The 15,978-nt window shown below is 50.8% G+C and overlaps 1 protein-coding gene across 1 annotated transcript; it reads right to left on the bottom strand.

Annotated features, from left to right (window-relative positions):
* Window positions 1-5,919: 5,919 nt before the first annotated feature.
* LOC133405172 (neuronal tyrosine-phosphorylated phosphoinositide-3-kinase adapter 2-like) lies at window positions 5,920-15,555 on the bottom strand. The gene is made up of 6 exons (XM_061681902.1): window positions 15,331-15,555; window positions 12,255-12,471; window positions 10,945-11,210; window positions 9,530-10,339; window positions 8,387-8,481; window positions 5,920-6,844 (listed from the first exon to the last, which is right to left on the bottom strand). The coding sequence occupies exons 2-6, from the start codon at window positions 12,458-12,460 to the stop codon at window positions 6,638-6,640; spliced, it is 1,584 nt and encodes a 527-aa protein (XP_061537886.1). The 5' UTR covers window positions 12,461-12,471; window positions 15,331-15,555; the 3' UTR covers window positions 5,920-6,637.
* Between the last annotated feature and the right edge of the window lie 423 nt (window positions 15,556-15,978).

Here is a 15,978-nt window from a genome sequence, read left to right as displayed (position 1 = left end):
TCAATCAATCATATAGCGGGTGAAGGAAAAGTAACTCCCTATTTTGAAGAACTTTAATTCGGACAAGAAATGAACATGAGTTTGATGTAAAATTCGATATGGCCACAGGTTTCTCAAGCCGCCGGGAACCGCGTCGACTGATTTCACGAGGAACTCTTGTGCGACGGAAGACCCGACTTCTCGTATTCGCCCCTCGAGTTCTTCCGAAGTCGTCGGTTTGGTAGAATAGACGTGCTCCTTTCATCGTGCAGCAGACACACCCACACAAATGTGAAAAATATGACAACATATGAATGGACTATCCGAGGTCGGGTCGCGGGGGCAGCGGCCTCAGCGGGGACTCTCCCCAGCCGCTTTCCTCCAGCTCCTCCGAGGCGTCCCCGGGGTCTCGTCCCGGCGGGACGCGCCCGGAACGCCTCGCCGGGGAGGCGTCCGAAGCAGACGCCCCGGCCGCCTCATCCGGCTCCTCTCGATGCGGAGGAGCGGCGGCTCTACTCTGAGCCCCTCCCGGATCACCGAGCTTCCGCGGAGGAAACCGCAGCCCGTGACCACGGGTGAGGGGAGGAACGGAGACGGACCGGGAAATCGAGAGCTCCGCCTTTCGGCCGAGCTCCTTCTTCACCGCGACGGACCGATACAAAGTCCGCATCGCTGCAGACGCCGCGCCGATCCGCCTGTCGATCTCGCTCGTGAACCAACTCCTCCGCTCGGGGCAGCATTTTGGCCACGCCGCCCTTTTCCGACCGAGGACCACGGTCTCGGATTCGGAGGTGCCGCCGCTTTTATACAACGCCCGTGTGAGAGAGTCACACTATGTCTGTGGAGGTGGAAACGGCCAAACTGTCGGAGCTTTTGCGCCCCTGCGGTGCCAATATTTTTGAGCATGACTGTATTATATATAGATTTGTCTCCTTCTCTCACTATTCTGGCATTTGGCAAATTGAGCTAATTTTGGCCATCTTGACGGACCTAAAACAGGTCAAGTTGAATCTGTTTACATGTCGGAGGGTCAAGAAAAAAAGCATAATGTGTCTGTTTATACCGTCGTGCACCTCAGGGGTGCCAATAGTTTTGAGCACAACTGCACATCCTTGCCCATGCAGCTTGTCTACTTTTGGGGACACACCCTCGAATCTGCTTGTGCTACAACGGCGCCCTCTTTCGGTTGAATGTTGCAACGACACCCGTCCAGGCAACCAGGAGATTTCAAGGGAACGTTTGCAGTTTTTAGCCTCACATCAAAATATTTTGACAAGGTAAGGAGTAGGAAGTAGACATATCTGGTTTCAAACGCAGGAATTAAAGGTCAAAGAGTGGTGATCAAAAGTAAAGTTCAGGAAATCGGAATCGGTTTTATGGGTCAAGGTCCCCGGGAGTTGAAGCCACTCTAGTATCACAACAAACGGCCAGTATGAAAACAAAATGTCAATTCCACACTCCAGGACACATTCACCACTCAATGACTCTTGGAGTGTCTTCGAAACCTCAACTGGCAGCCCGGGCCAATATACGGACACCGTCGCATCCTATAGCAGTTTCCGTCGCGAGGTGCGTGTACCAACAAAGACGTGTCGCCCGTTCGATAACAACAAGCTGCGGTTCGCCGCCAAACTTCAGCAACTTCGCCAGGCTAAAGAGGCCGCCTGTCAAAGTGGGGTTCGAGCCCCCGCGCAATCACGCGACAAATCAGCTGACGGGCAGAGAGAAATTCGGTTTACCGCTGACGGACTCGAAGTCCGTCTGTCGCTGGCCAACTACAGGTGACCGTCCCGCCAAGCGGAGAACAATAAAGGACTAGCTGACGGCTTGAAGACCTTCTACTGCAGATTTGAAAAGGACACGTTCACGCCCCAGACCTTGAGTCCCCCATCCTGGCTCAAAGTCTGCGCGGACCAGCTCGCGACCATGTCTTCACTCAGATCTTCACTAGAGCTCTGGAACTGCGCGAAGTATCATCCCAGTCCCCAAGAAACCTGCAATCTCGGGTCCGAATGACTACTGGCCTGTCGCCCTGACATCTGTGGTCACGGGTTTGCACAATTGTCAAAAAGAAAATGTCTTTACGTCTCCGAAGTGTTCTCTGTCAATTGACCGTCTGTTGTCCTACGAGAGCGGCTCCGATGACCGGAGACAAGTTCCTTGTGTGTTTTTTGGACGTACTTGGCAAATAAAGATTCGGATGGAGGCCTTTGAACGCCTCGTGCTGGACCACCTAAAGAGCGTCACGGGTCCCCCGCTGGACCCCCTGCACTCGTACTTCCCGCGGCTTCTGAGGAAGCACGGCCTGCCACGGGAGCTGCTGAGGCGGTTCTACGCAGCGGTCATCGAATCGGAACCGCGTTCCTCCATCAAACTCCGACTGCGACGGACAATCAAAACTGCCGACAAGCTTGTCGGTAGTCAGCGACGCAGCGTTGAGGACTCGCACGCTGCCAGAACTAAGACAAGAGCGTGCCAAATCCTCTCGGACCCTCCGCACCCCGGTCACCGGCTCTTCCGGCTCCGTCCCTCAGGTAGGCGCTACCGATCAACGCAAACTAGAACGAGCAGACATTCCGACGGCTTCTTCCCTCTTGTTGATTAACGTCGTAACCAGCTAACTTACAATCCCATTGTTACATGCTGGTAATTTGACCTTGAGATTGTAGTCACATCCCTGTCGGGCCACTTACACATTAGTCGTGCCCTCACTGCAGTCCGTCTCGCCACTCTGCTGTTGATTAATCCTGGCCAAAGATGATTCGGATTCTGATTCCGTGTAAGTGTTAAGCAAAACAAATACAATCACACCCCGTGTATTTCAAACGACCAAACGATGTTGCCTCAAGAACAGTCGCCGCTAGCTTAATGCTAACATATACTGGAGAATGCCGTTGACAAGCTAAAGGTTAGCATCGACAGCCAATCTTTTTACGATCAATTAGTCTATCGACGATTCCATTGAGTAAGAGTAATCGCCCCCCCCCCCCCCCATCCATCGATCCTTAAACTGCATTTATTGGTACTGAGTTTACGGTCTCAATTCAGCGGACAGAACTTGAGACAAAATCAGCGGATGCTAAAGAGTTAGCAATCGGGATTAGCATTTTTGCTTAGAAAAACAAAACAAAACAAAACACTAAGCACCACTCAGCTCTCTCATGCATTATGTTTTATGTAGATTGCACATCTAACAGTGACTTACAAATCACTTACAGATGCTCCTCTGTCGTTTTTGGCAAAGTTTTATCAGTGGCCCAACATTACGTGCGTCTGCAACAAATGTCCGGACGGTGGCGCAAACGTGGTTCCGGGCAGAAATTTTGCGCCAACCTGTTTTAGAAGTCGACTTAACAGATATTAGATTTTTTCAAATATGTTAGTTACGGTGCACTTTCATCAAAATTCCAATTCAAGCACATCAGGACAAGTCGAGCGGTTACCTTACCCAGGAAATCCTCTTGGGCGTCACTGACGCGGGTCCAAATTGTAGCAAGTGCGCCAACGAGCGCCATACCGCGCTCTCCGAAACGCGCCCCCATCTGTCCGGCGGCGCTTTCCTATCCAATTGTTGCGGACGACACTATTGATAGCATTTTCAACCACTTGCGTGTATCCGGAATGAAAAATGATCCAAAATACTTGCAGATTCACTTTGACAATTGTGCAGACCGTCACGCCACGATAACGTAATACGTCACGTTACGCCGGCCTCCGAATGACGCCCCGGCATACGACTTTTGTTTTTTCCCAGCAAGGCCGTGATAGGCTGTTAAAGATTCGGTTCCCGTCAATCAAAGATTTTCACGCCAACGTTTCTTTATACTTTTCAAATCTTAGTGATAAAGGAATCAACATTTTTTTTTTTTTAGCATTTCCTAAGACAAACATAGATACCACGATCAAATGAGATACAGTCCAAGTCAAAATGAAATGTTTGTTTTGAGAGATCCGCACGTGGCGACGGCTCAGCTTGAACTTGTCAGCGAGCGGCTTTTTCTTTTCTTTCTTGTTCTGAACTCCCGTAAAAGTGCGCCGTGACGTCGTACAAAAAGGAAAACGCGGATCCGCCGCTCTGCTTTCTTCGTCCTCGTTTCCCCGAACTTGCATTCAGTCAAGAGGCGTCATCTCGCACGTCGAAAGACCATCACGAAGCACTTTTAGCTATTAGTCCGACACTTTATTCGTGATGAACGCTAAGCAACCCAAATGAGATTTCAAAGAACACACCGTGAAATTTCGCACACGAGGTGTTTGCAACACATACGGAGTGTTTTCATTCCGTGGACTTGCTGATGGTTTCCCGAGCGAACCACCGATGCGCCGCTGATGCTCACGTGCACGCACGCGTGGTGCTTTCGGGACGCCAAAAAGCTTTTGCGCGCAAGTGTGAACGGCGCATGTCGGCGTGTTTGTGCCCTTGTCCATTTCCAATTCAGATTCGATCCTACGACGGGCTGTAACGGTTGCAGCCTAAAGTTGCAGCGTATGTAAACAAAGACAATCAATCGCAATAACTCGAAATACAAATAAGACGAACACTGAAGCAGAGGCGCAATTATTAATCGATTCATCGACAGCTAATCGTCGATCACGTTAATCATACGGAGACCTCGTTGCATGTCAAATTGTCCAAATCTCGGGATTTCAGTCTCTGAACAGTAAATCTTCTCCGATTTCTGTCAACCTCCAAGAAAGCAGGGTGATCATCTTTGCCGTTGTCGGTGTTTTTTCTAAATAAGACATTTGCAAACATCTGCTTTTACTTGGGAAAACTGCTCAATATTTTGTGACGGCTGTTACAGACGCAACCAGGAACGGAATCGGAATCAATTTTCTGCACGGTAACTTTGAAAGAATGTCCTGTTCTTCAATCAAATTAAGTCTTTATTAAATTAATCCAAAAATAATCGAGCGTTTAATCGATTATTCAGATCATCGTTAGGTGCAGCCTTACACTCAAGTGAACTTTGTTGACCTACGTTAGCAAACACTTGCTGTTAGCAATGCTAAGCAAACACGCTTGGATTTCTCTCCATCGCCGTCGGCGTTTCCTGACCATCTGCGTAAGAAAATCGGATTTCCAGCTATACAAATGGATTATTGTATATATATATATATATATATATATATATATCTTTATTTTTGGGGTGGGGGACACATCCTCTTATTTGCTGATTTGGGGTTCTGGCCAAAGCAACAATGTGTGTTGCATCCGCATGGGAAACGTCCCGTTTTGTTGGCGCTCCTCGTGCACAAAGTGAAAGTTACTTTTGGCTTCTTTGCCGTGTCGTCGACTTTGTCGACTGTTCCCCGTCATTTACTCTTGTGCGTAAATGCACAACGGTGAGTTCGATGAGATAATAATACACCGCGTGTTCGTCCCGCCAGTTCGTGCTAGCCTATTGTTCAGGCTAGCACGCTAACTACGACCATTGACGAGAATCACGTGACGGTGGTTTGTTTTTCGTGCCATTTTACTGCTGAACGCAGTCGTTTATGTACCGTGGGTTCATGATTGTGTACACGCTAGAAGCATAGTGTTGATGCTTTATGATCCTCCCCATTTTAAAGGGGAACTAAACCAAAGATGTCAAAATATGTATATCTCCCTCATCAGCTGCTGTTGACTTGAAGCTACTTCGCATCGACTCACTTCCTCTCAAGAGAAAGCAAATTTGCGTGAAGTATTGGCCACTTCCAGCTTATTTTGCAGCTTTATTTACGAAGAAACGCATACAAAGTTATTCACGTCATCGCTATCGGGCAGAATCCTCGCGCCTCCAAAATGCCATCTGGCATCGTTCAAGTTGGTGCTCTACCTTTTCTTGCTAGCATATAGCTTTGCGGCACAACCCCAAAATCGGGTTCAATTGCTAAAACGCACACACGTTGGCGTTATATAAAAAAAGGTATAATGAATACGACGCTGGCGGTAGTCGTCCACGTCGCTCTGCGCTCGCGCGACCCTGACTTCGGTGACATCATCTCGCCAAACTCTTTTTCAAACGTCTTCGAGCCGCGAGCGAAGCGAGACACGAAACGTCGGATACGAATGTGCACGCACGCACGCACCTCGGTGGCGGCTGCGCGATCCATTTCGGGAAGAGGCGCCGTTTGACACGGCTTCTCAGACTCCAGAGCGTTCACGAGTCGTTCTCAAGCCATTTGCAACACTTTCAATCGGTTCAGAATGTGGAGAAGGAACAGTCCAACATGGCGCCTCACTTACCTTGATGAATTATTATGTTTAATTGTTATTTCACCAACACAATATTAAACCGAGTGCCATGTTTCGACTAGTGCTGGCGCACACAATGTATTCCCGCTTCATTAGTTTTGGGGGCTTTAGTTCCCCTTGAAGTGCTTTGCTGCCACCTTGTGGCATCTGTACTCCATTACAAAGCTCTTTTGGAGGGGTCAATCATTTGCCAATTTCGATTATTCGGGGCAGGGCTCGGGCCCGATCCCCGCAAAGGGCGGCGGTTCACTGCACGTGCTCCGCAATCATATCTGAAGCAACGGGCAGCAGCTTCGCGGCGCCCCCTGCTGCTCAGAATGGGTGCTCGGCGAGCACTTGATTGAGGTCCCATTTTGCGCGGCCCGGCCACGAGACAAGTCGGCAAGACAGAAGACATCGCGGCGAGCGCGGTGCTCCTTAGATGGGAGTGTCCCACAAGAGGGCCGCCGCGGGCGCAGCGGAATACGGCGGCGGTTGTTTCCTCCTCCAGTTGGGCACGACGGGCAGGTTGTCCCGTTTGCCGAGATTCTTTTCAGCTCGCTGGCGGCTTTTGATTTGGCGACACAAAACTCTTTTCTTCTCGATCGTCTCCATCATGGTGGCGTCTCCGCACAGCCACGGCATCTAAGGGGCGGAGCAAAGGTCACCGGTCACTCGAACGCCGCACATTTGGCAGACGGCGTAAGTCAACTTCGCTTTATTGGCACATGCAAAAGCAAAACCTCCTTTTCAATCATTCCAAAGCCGTCGGTTCTAAGGTCCTCACTTCCAGCTCGTAGGGTGTAAAAGCATCCACGAGTTGTTCCGGTCTACCGCCCTCCAGGTCTTTACGTTGAGTTTTTAAGTCAATTCTCGGAGCTTTTCAGAGCCCACACTGACTCCGCAGTCTGACCCCTGACCTTGGCTTTATCCACCTACTGTGTAATATAGAAAGTGACTGGAACATTGTGCAATCATCCATGTACATACTATGCAATACTACAACTTATACCTGCAATTCTGTTTTTCCTTTTCTTGCACTGTGCATATTTTACATCTTATTTTATTTTTGTATGTTTTACATACGATCCCCTCCAAAAGTACCGGAAGGGCTTTGTTTTTGTTGTATACTGAAGACATTTGGGTTTCAGATCAAAAGATGGCTATGGGACAAAAGTTCGGAATTGCAGCTTTTCTTTCCTGGTATTGACATCTCGATGTGTTAAACGACGAACGACGGAGCAGCTTTTGTTTGAAGCCGCCCACTTTTCAAGTGAGCAAAAGTATTGGAACAGACATTATTAAATGAACAACATTCATTATTTGTTGGCATAACCCTTACTTGCGTGTGACCCACTGACTTCACCAGAATGTCGCATTCCTCACTTTTCCAGGCCTTGACTGCAGCCTCTTTCAGTGCTTGTTTGTTTCTGTGGGTTTCTCCCTTCAGTCTCCTCTTCAGGAGGTAAAATGCATGCTCTATTGGGTTCACTGACCCGGCCACTCGAAGACCTTCCACTTTCCCCCCCCTGATGAAGTTCTTTTTTGTTGTGTTGACATTGTGTTTTGGGTCAACAAACACAAACTGAAAGAGGCTGCAGTGAAGTCAATGTGTCCCAGGCTCGATGTACTTATTCCAAGTAAAGGTGTTGCCTCCAAATATGAAATGTTATTCGCTCGAAGGTCATTCAATCATGTCCGTTGCACTTGAAACGTGGGTGGCTTCAAACAAAAGGACGTAGTCTCTCCGGCGTGTCCCGGGTCGTCCTCCCAAAAGGATTTGCAAATCGTTGCATTCGGTTTTCATTTTCACGACGTCGGAATTGGGGTATGTAATCGTAAGTGTACCGTGACAATAAAAGCCATTCTCTTCCATCGAATTTACGTTCAGTAACTAGTGTGGCAAGAAAGAAAATATAGTGGATGACTTTAAGATTGGTGTGGATGGAGACAATAATAATCATTTATTTCTTTATTTTAATATGCAATTGGGTTCCGACAGATAAAAGATGCGTTCTGTTGGGAACTGGCGCTATAGAAATTGAACTGACGTGACGTTTCTTTCCTTGGCTAGCCGCTAGGGCTAACGGCGAACAGTCCATTGTCTTCTTGTCGATAAAGAGTACGAGATAATGAACAGGAGCTGTGAAAAATGGAGATTTTTTTTTCCCCATTGGTTCGTGTTACCTGGCTGAGGGCGGGATGGTCTCGCGGCGCTGAAGGCATCGAAGGCACCCCCGACGTTGATGACGAGCGACCGAGTTGTCGCAAACACTTTAATTCTGTCCCCGAAAAACAAAACCAAACAAAAACAAACACAAGTCGTTGATTCGCAATTCGCAATCCCAGTTATGTCAAGCTACTTTCCATCTAAAGTATTCATTACACTTGAAGACTGTTGGTGAGCTCCAAAATATTCCGTTCCCAAACTGAAGTGTCGGTCAACCGAGGTTCCGGACTGCAAAGCAGGATCAGGAATCATCCAAAAATCCGTCGTTTATGGAATATGGCTTCATGACTGCGTACATGCTAGAAGCGTGGCGTTGATGCTTTATGATCCTCTCCATTATCAAGGGGAACTAAAGCGTAACGGTCTGTTATATTCTTCTTCATGGGCTGCTGTTTACTGAAGTCTACAAAGTCTGTCTTCTAAAAAATAAGCGTAAGCACTCGTGGGGGCTGCTATTTTTTGAGGTCTTTTCAAGAGTGCGAATTTGCGTGAATGCGCCATTCGCCGAGCCGTTGCGGAAGCGGCTCCCGGAAAAGTCTTTGCACCGCTGACTAATTGCGGCGACGGACCGATCGGCTCGGAGCTTTTTCCTCTCGATAGGTGAAGCCACTTCACCGAATGGGTGGATTTCTTTCCCTCCGTTTTGCATCTCTACCCGATCGTCTCCGACTCTCGCGACTCCCCGTCAATCAGCCAGACGTTTTGACGGACGTCGGCCGGCGGCACGGAAACGTGAACGCTGCCTTCGGCCCTGCGCCCCCAGCGAGCGGATTGAAGATGAGCTCGTGCAACGGGTAGCGAGGGCCTACGGATAAACATTTGTCAGACAAGACGGATGAACCAAACGACGACTCATCATTAACACTCAAATCTACACACGAGCAGTCATTTTGTTTTCTGCTTTGACTTTCGAGCAAATAGGAGCGACGTATGGAGGGAGCGAACTCAGTTCATCTCACTTTACAACAGGCAAATAGTAAACAATTCTTTTTCGTGCGATAAAGAACGACCTCGTCGCGTCGGCAAATCTATCCGTCTAATTATGGGCGAGTCGCACGGTACTCAGGAGGTGCGGTGGTACTCATCCGACTGTGTTGTACCTTCAGCGCTGTGCCTGCTCCTCCAGTCTTTGTCGGCGGACGTTTGCGGCGCCGTGAGGTCGTCCAGCGACGCGGCCGAGTCGCCGTACTTCGTCCCCGCGCCCTCCGGGGGCCGGCCGGCCATCAAGGCGTCGTAGGGGGGCGGTCTCTTCGGGCTCAAAGGCGTCCGGGAGTGGCCCGCGCTCACGGGGGAGGGGCACGCCGATCGGCTGCGCGGGTACGCGTTCCCGTTGCGGGCGGAGCTAGACGACGCGTACGGGCCGGACGGAAGAGGCGGCGCAGACGAGCGACCCGAAGACGTGACGGTGGACGCGGACGGCCACTCTTCTTCGTCTGTGCTCCTTGCGGAGCTTCTGGAGTGTTCCGCGAGCCCCGCCTTCTTCCCCAGCATAGACAGCTGAGCGACGTCGACGGGGGTCAGCGGAGACTCGTCCGAATTGGGGGACCGCTGAGGGGGGAACGGCGGGAAGACGAGCAACGGCGGCCGGTGCGTCAGCAGGTTGGGAAAAGGTTGAGGGATGTGGCACAGAGACAAGCAGGAGTCCGAGTATTTCATTTCCTCGTACACCGACTCGTTCTGATCGTCCGGACTCTTGGCGGGGACGTTTCCCGCCATTTCGATGTAAACGGACTCGGAATCGTCTCGGGAAGCCCAAAAGCGACTTTGCGAAGACGGCGTGTCCGTCTGGTGGTTGCCGTGGTTACACACGTGGGATTCGTCAAAGGACGAGCTGAGCTGCGTGTTTGGGTTGCGTTTGGGTTTGGGCGGAGGCGCCTTCTTCGAGTCCTCGCCGAACGCGCGGAAGTGAACTGCAAGCACACAAACGTCTCAGCGGTTCTAAAACAGCAATGCCGAGGTGGGCGCGGTCAGGCGGGTCAGAAACGGCAATTGAATCACTTTTACAGGGTGATTTGCCTTTTGAAACATTGAATCATTTCAATTTCAATTGATGTAGTGCCATATCACAAGAGAAGTTCTCTCAGGGCGTTTTCTACACGGAGCAGGTCTAAAAGCGCGCTTGATTACAAGAGCAACTCAAGCCCGTACGAGCAAGCACGAGGCGACAAAGTCCGACTTGGGAAGAAACCCGGAGCAGACCCGAGACTCGGCGCGGGGTGGCCGTCTCCCCCTAACCCGTTGGGTTATAAGGTAGAAGAAGAGGAGGGAGAGGGAGAGGGAGAGAGAGAGAGAGAGAGAGAGAGAGAGGGGGGGGGGTTTTTTGGCTGCCCGCCTGGGAACACGGGCACCTACGATTGCCGGGAGAGGTTTGAAACATCGCCGGGGCGGAGATCAGAAGTGAGAGGCGAGCACGCAGCGCTACAACCGTCGAGCTGTTTGTTGCGGCTCGTCTGCGATGCTCGTTGTCCTGAGGCGAACACGGCGACGACGTAAACGGTGGCGTAACGGCGCTCACCTTCATCTTGCTCCTGAGTTTGCGTATGAAGCGCCTCCGAGCTGCCGCTGAGTTTGGTGTTGGGATCCCTCTTGGGTTTGGGCGGCGGTTGTTTTCGCTCGTCGGCGGCGTCGGCGCCCACCGAGGTGAGGGACTGAGAGCGGACGCCGAAGGCCTGGCCGGGAGCGGGCAGGCGGTCCTGCGGCGGCGGCACGGTCACGAAGCCCATCCGGAAATGTTTTCCGCAATACGCCACGTCCGTCGCGCCGGCCGCCTCGTCGTCGGTCCTAGAGAAATGCATCGTGAAAGCGCTCGGACGACCGATCGAAAGCCTCGAGTGCCGACCGCGACGGCGCCCTCGGAGTCTGTCACGGGAAAAATGGCGACGCGATGAAAAGACGAGCGACGCTGAGAACAATTTCATCGGAATACAACCTGATTGGCGGCTGCTAACAGGTTCCTAACGCTTCCTCCTCAAGCGAGCTCATATCTAGAAATGTGAACACGCAGTTGCGGTATCTTCGGCGTTGCGCAACTGGCAACCCACGAGCCAAATACAGACATCCCGTTTCGTCTCACAGCAAAGTGATCACAAAATGTCGCGGAGCGAAAGGGACAGGAGCAAGGTCAGCTTATTCGTCAATTGACACGACGGTATCATTCATCATCCGTACATTTTAGAAGTGCGACAAAGCCTTTTTCCAACACCGTCTCCCGCTACGACCAATCGCACGAACTGCGTGCCAGTCGGCCATGTCCGTCATCAATACGCGCTTCATCTTGTGAAATGTTTCAACGCGGAGATTCTCCAGCACGTCTCGTTCGGAGTGCGTGATTCAAAGTCTTCAGCGCACATACCTCCTCATTTAGTCGCTATTCACGACAGGCAAAAAGTGACCGATTGGACGGGCACTTCGAAAATGGATGTATTTTATTATGCTAATTGTAACGTCGTACGAATTCTGCTCCAGTGTGAGGACAAAACAGGTCACCTTGTTCCCGTCTCCTCCTCTCTCGGTGTTTCGCTTTGCTGTGGGACTGAAGACGAAGAGGTCTTTATTTAGAGGCTGGGGTGCCAGTTGCATAAGGCAGAAGATAAATGCCTGTTCATGTTGTTCGAAATAAAAGTCGACAATATTCTGGCAACTAACTCCCATCTCGCCGGCACTTGCAAACCTGACTGACGGTAATGCAGAAGCGGAAAACAACTAAAACATAGCAACCAAACAATCACAGGAGGACCGAGCCCTGAGCCCTGAGGGACTACGTCGGGCAGACGGATGGCTGATCGACGAAAGAGACTTCAGCGGCACGTACGCTGTGCGGCTCACCTTTTTATTGCCTCTCCTTGACGTTTCTTCTTCTGCTTTTTTTCCTGCAAGTAGGTCCAGTTGGCATTGTTCCGGACGCGGTCGCTCTCTCGGGAAATGTCCGAGGCGTTCTGGATGACGAGGTCGTCGTACGCCTGAAGGCAGCGGTCCTCCACGTATTGGAAGAACCGGCGCAAGGTTGAACCCTCCTCTTGAGATGCCATCATTCCTGGAGGACCTGAGCACAGAGGAACATTGTCGGGAAACGGAATTAGAATCCAAATAAGTTCACAACGACCGAACGGATAAGGGTTAGAAGACCGAGGGTTCCGGTCCCTTTGAGTGCCTGCGAAACTTCTCATTCATCCAGGTCATTTCATTCTCAGGGCATCGAATTGTTCTGTTTTTGTCTTAGAAGACGTTCGGCCCCCCATCCGAGCGAGCCGGCTTCGGCGGTTCATGCGACAAGACGGCGCTAGTCTGAGTCGGTGTGATTCAAATGTCTACTTTTTACAGGAACATCTCTAAACTAGAGTACATTTAGTCTAATTCAAAACATACCACGCGAGTCGCAAGCACCTCGTGCTCACGAGCCTCGCGCGAAAGACCACTGCTGTAGTTTCCTGGCCGGATCACTTAACTCCGGTTATAAGTTAAAAAGAAGGAATCGGGCCGCTGTCGACTTCAAATCAAGGGTAAACGAACTATAATGGTGGGCGCTGTGCTATCGGCAGAAGGCTGCGTGGCCGTAGCTTGTAAAACCACCGCGTACATCACATCACCATTCTCACAGAGTCGTCGGGTAAGTTGATCTCCCCTCTTATATTTCCAAATGATTGTACGTGACTTGAGGGAGTCGGGGACCTCCACTTCACGTGACGGCTTGGACAGCCCCTCGACGGGGCATAAGAGCGTGAACAAACGATTGACATCTCTTTGGCACGCCTCCTGTCTCAACACCCGCTGATTGGCTAGTTCTCCCCGCACTCCTCGAGTCAGTTTGAAAATAATAATTCAAATTAGATGAGAAACATTACATGGGGCCAGAGAGGGCTGATTTTTCAAAACATCATTTAAATAATATTTGAATGTCAGGTCAGGTTTTTTGCAAAAACTGCAAATCCCAGCTCGAACGAGGCAGTTTCCGCCCAGCGGCTCGTCTTGACGGGACGGCAGCGACGTCTGTTGCCGGGCATCTTAACGACTGTCGTTTTGCTTTCCCAAACCGTGATACCGTTCGAGGTTGCATCAGTAGTTGAGTTCGCACACCACGACCTGACAAAACCGGCCCCGGTTTTGTCCAACTAAGGCTCGTGGCACGAACTGATGACGCCCGCCCGCTCGCTCGGACCAGAGGCCAAACGTTTTCTGAAGGCGGCCGCACCTTACGGAGCTGTCGCGTCGCGTCTCGCGTCGAGTCTCGCGTCGCGTGCGCCCTCCGGCGGCGGTTTTCGTGGTGTTGCCCCCATTCAAAATTGGAATCGCCGATTACAGCCAATCGAAACGCGCATCAGCTACCGCTCACGCTAAAAACAGATTTCCGGCTTTTAAGCGAGCGAGACAGAACAGCGCGCGATATCGAGCATCAAATACTGTTTTACATCAATACTTAACTATAGTCACAATTTCTAATGTGCCTGTGGATGAAAAAGTGAAGCTTGTGGCAAAAATGTACGCACGCAGTACAAAACACCTGCGTACATCTTGAAGGGGATCCAGCGAGCCTCTTTTCAAATATCCAACCCGCTTTGTATGGTTTAAAACGTGATAAAGTACGACCCGCTGTATATGTAGCGTTAAACGCCAATACGGTCCGTTGCTCAATGCGGCAAAAGCATTCGACAGCATTTGTGCGCGTGGCTCACGAGCGACGTCGCCGCCCGCGCTTCCCGCCAGTCGACGACGGCCTCGTTCGGAGGCGGACGTTTGGCTATCGCTCCTCTTTTTTCGGGACGATTCGACTCATGCGTAAAGCCAGGCGAAGTTTCGGCGGTTCACGCGTGACCGAGTGGCCCTCGTGCCACCGGGCTTTCCGTGTTTATTGTGAATCGACGACGAGCCTTCTTCAGATCAGCAGCGTCGGTGTGGATGCGAGTTTTTGCTTTCACCACGCTGACCCGAAACGTTACAGGAGGCCAGTTGCCAACTGTCCTTTTTTTTTTTTTTTTACGATGAACTGGTCCGATCGGGTTCGATCACATTGCGCAGTGTGCAGCAGACCTAAGAGAACCAGAACAGTCCATTTGCAAACCAGTCAACGCCCTGAGAACAGAACAATACTCAAGCACATATATTCTATTCATCTGTGAAGAATGACTAATCTCACTGCGAATTACTGAGAAGTCGTGACCGTCGCCGAGTACAGTATAACCTTGTGTCTGTGTTATACTGCCCCCAGGTGGCCAAGGCACACACCAAAAGGAGCAGCACAATGTCCACTGAATTCAAGCAAAAATGGTGGCAAAAAAACAAAACAAAACTGTTTTCCATTCATTGAAATGGGTGTAAGAGTACGCCCTGAAACCGGAGGATCGCTGGTTTGTATCCCCACCCGTCGTCACGGTTTAACCCACATTTGCCCACGAACGATCGCGGTCGGAGGGGCTGCGGGCGCAGAATGGCAGCCACGCATCCGTCAGACGGCCCCCTGCGAAAAGCGCTAAATAAGGCGAATGCAATACAATCGTTTTGTGGATGAAATCCAATTCTTCTCCCCTGCACCTCCTCGCCATTTACGAATTCCACAGCGTTCGTCATCACGTTCGTACCCTGACCGTGGCGACATCACCGCGTCCCCTCCCCCACACCGCCGCCGCCTCTCAGCATCTCTCCCAAAATGGAACAGGAAGTCAGCCAGCCAGCCAGCCGTAACCTAGCAACAGCAGCATCTCTCAGGGGAGCATGATGTCATGCTTCCGAACGAGAGGGACGAGAGGAAACGGGAACGTGCTTCGAGTTAGGTCACGTTCACTTGATTTATTTAAGGCTGAGACTTGTCGTCATGCAGGACGAATCCACTTCCTCTCTCCTTTCCTGTCTTCTTACGCAAAGATTAAAATGCAAAATCCTCACGTGACAAAACATTCAAGATGCTTACCGCAAGACTCACACTCTCTCCATCTTTCCTTCCTTCAGTGTCTCCTTCTGTAAATCCTTCTACGCCTCCTTGACTCCTTGCGCGCTTTGTGTCCTTCCGTGTCCCCTGCACTCCTTCCTACGCCACCTTATCTCCTTCTACGTCTCCTTCCTCACGTCCATCCCTCCTCGCGTCTCCTTCGGTCGGCAAGTCCTCAATCGGGTTCGGCGATCGTTCGGCAAAGACCGGCACGTTCAAATCGGCTCGTCTCTAGCGGCCGAGTGAGGCGCCCGAGGAAGGCTGAAACCATGACAACCTGACGGCATCGGCAGTCACTTGACTCCTCCCCATTACAGCCGGGGGGCGTCATTTGAACATAACTTCCGTCACCATTTTTCTCACTATACATCCAAAGGTGCTATTACCCTGAAAATGTCACCAGATGTTGGGAACAACCCAAGCAAGCCATACAGCAGAGAAAGTAGAACAAATAAGCTCAGAAGTTAAGTTGTGTTTCAAAATGTGAAATGACAGGGAAAAAGTATTGAACACTTGAAGGGTGGTGCAAAAAGGCATGGAAAGCACCTGAAATCTATCAACAATCAAACAGCAATCCAGCCCCTTGTCAGTGCAAAAGAATATCAGCTGGTTCGGTCCCAATTGGTGGAC

This window comes from Phycodurus eques, chromosome 7 (assembly GCF_024500275.1).
Source record: "Phycodurus eques isolate BA_2022a chromosome 7, UOR_Pequ_1.1, whole genome shotgun sequence".
Lineage (NCBI taxonomy): Eukaryota > Metazoa > Chordata > Actinopteri > Syngnathiformes > Syngnathidae > Phycodurus > Phycodurus eques.
Note: the sequence above shows the minus strand (reverse complement) of the source record. Positions and strands in the feature narration are given on the sequence as shown.

Excerpts from the sequence above, each read along its gene's own strand:
- LOC133405172 (XM_061681902.1), bottom strand. The coding sequence starts at position 12,460 with ATGATGGCATCTCAAGAGGAGGGTTCAACCTTGCGCCGGTTCTTCCAA. Across the intron at positions 11,211-12,254 it reads CAAGGAGAGGCAATAAAAAG|GACCGACGACGAGGCGGCCG; the intron begins GTGAGCCGCACA and ends GCATTTCTCTAG. Across the intron at positions 8,482-9,529 it reads GAGCAGGCACAGCGCTGAAG|AATTAAAGTGTTTGCGACAA; the intron begins GTACAACACAGT and ends TTTCGGGGACAG.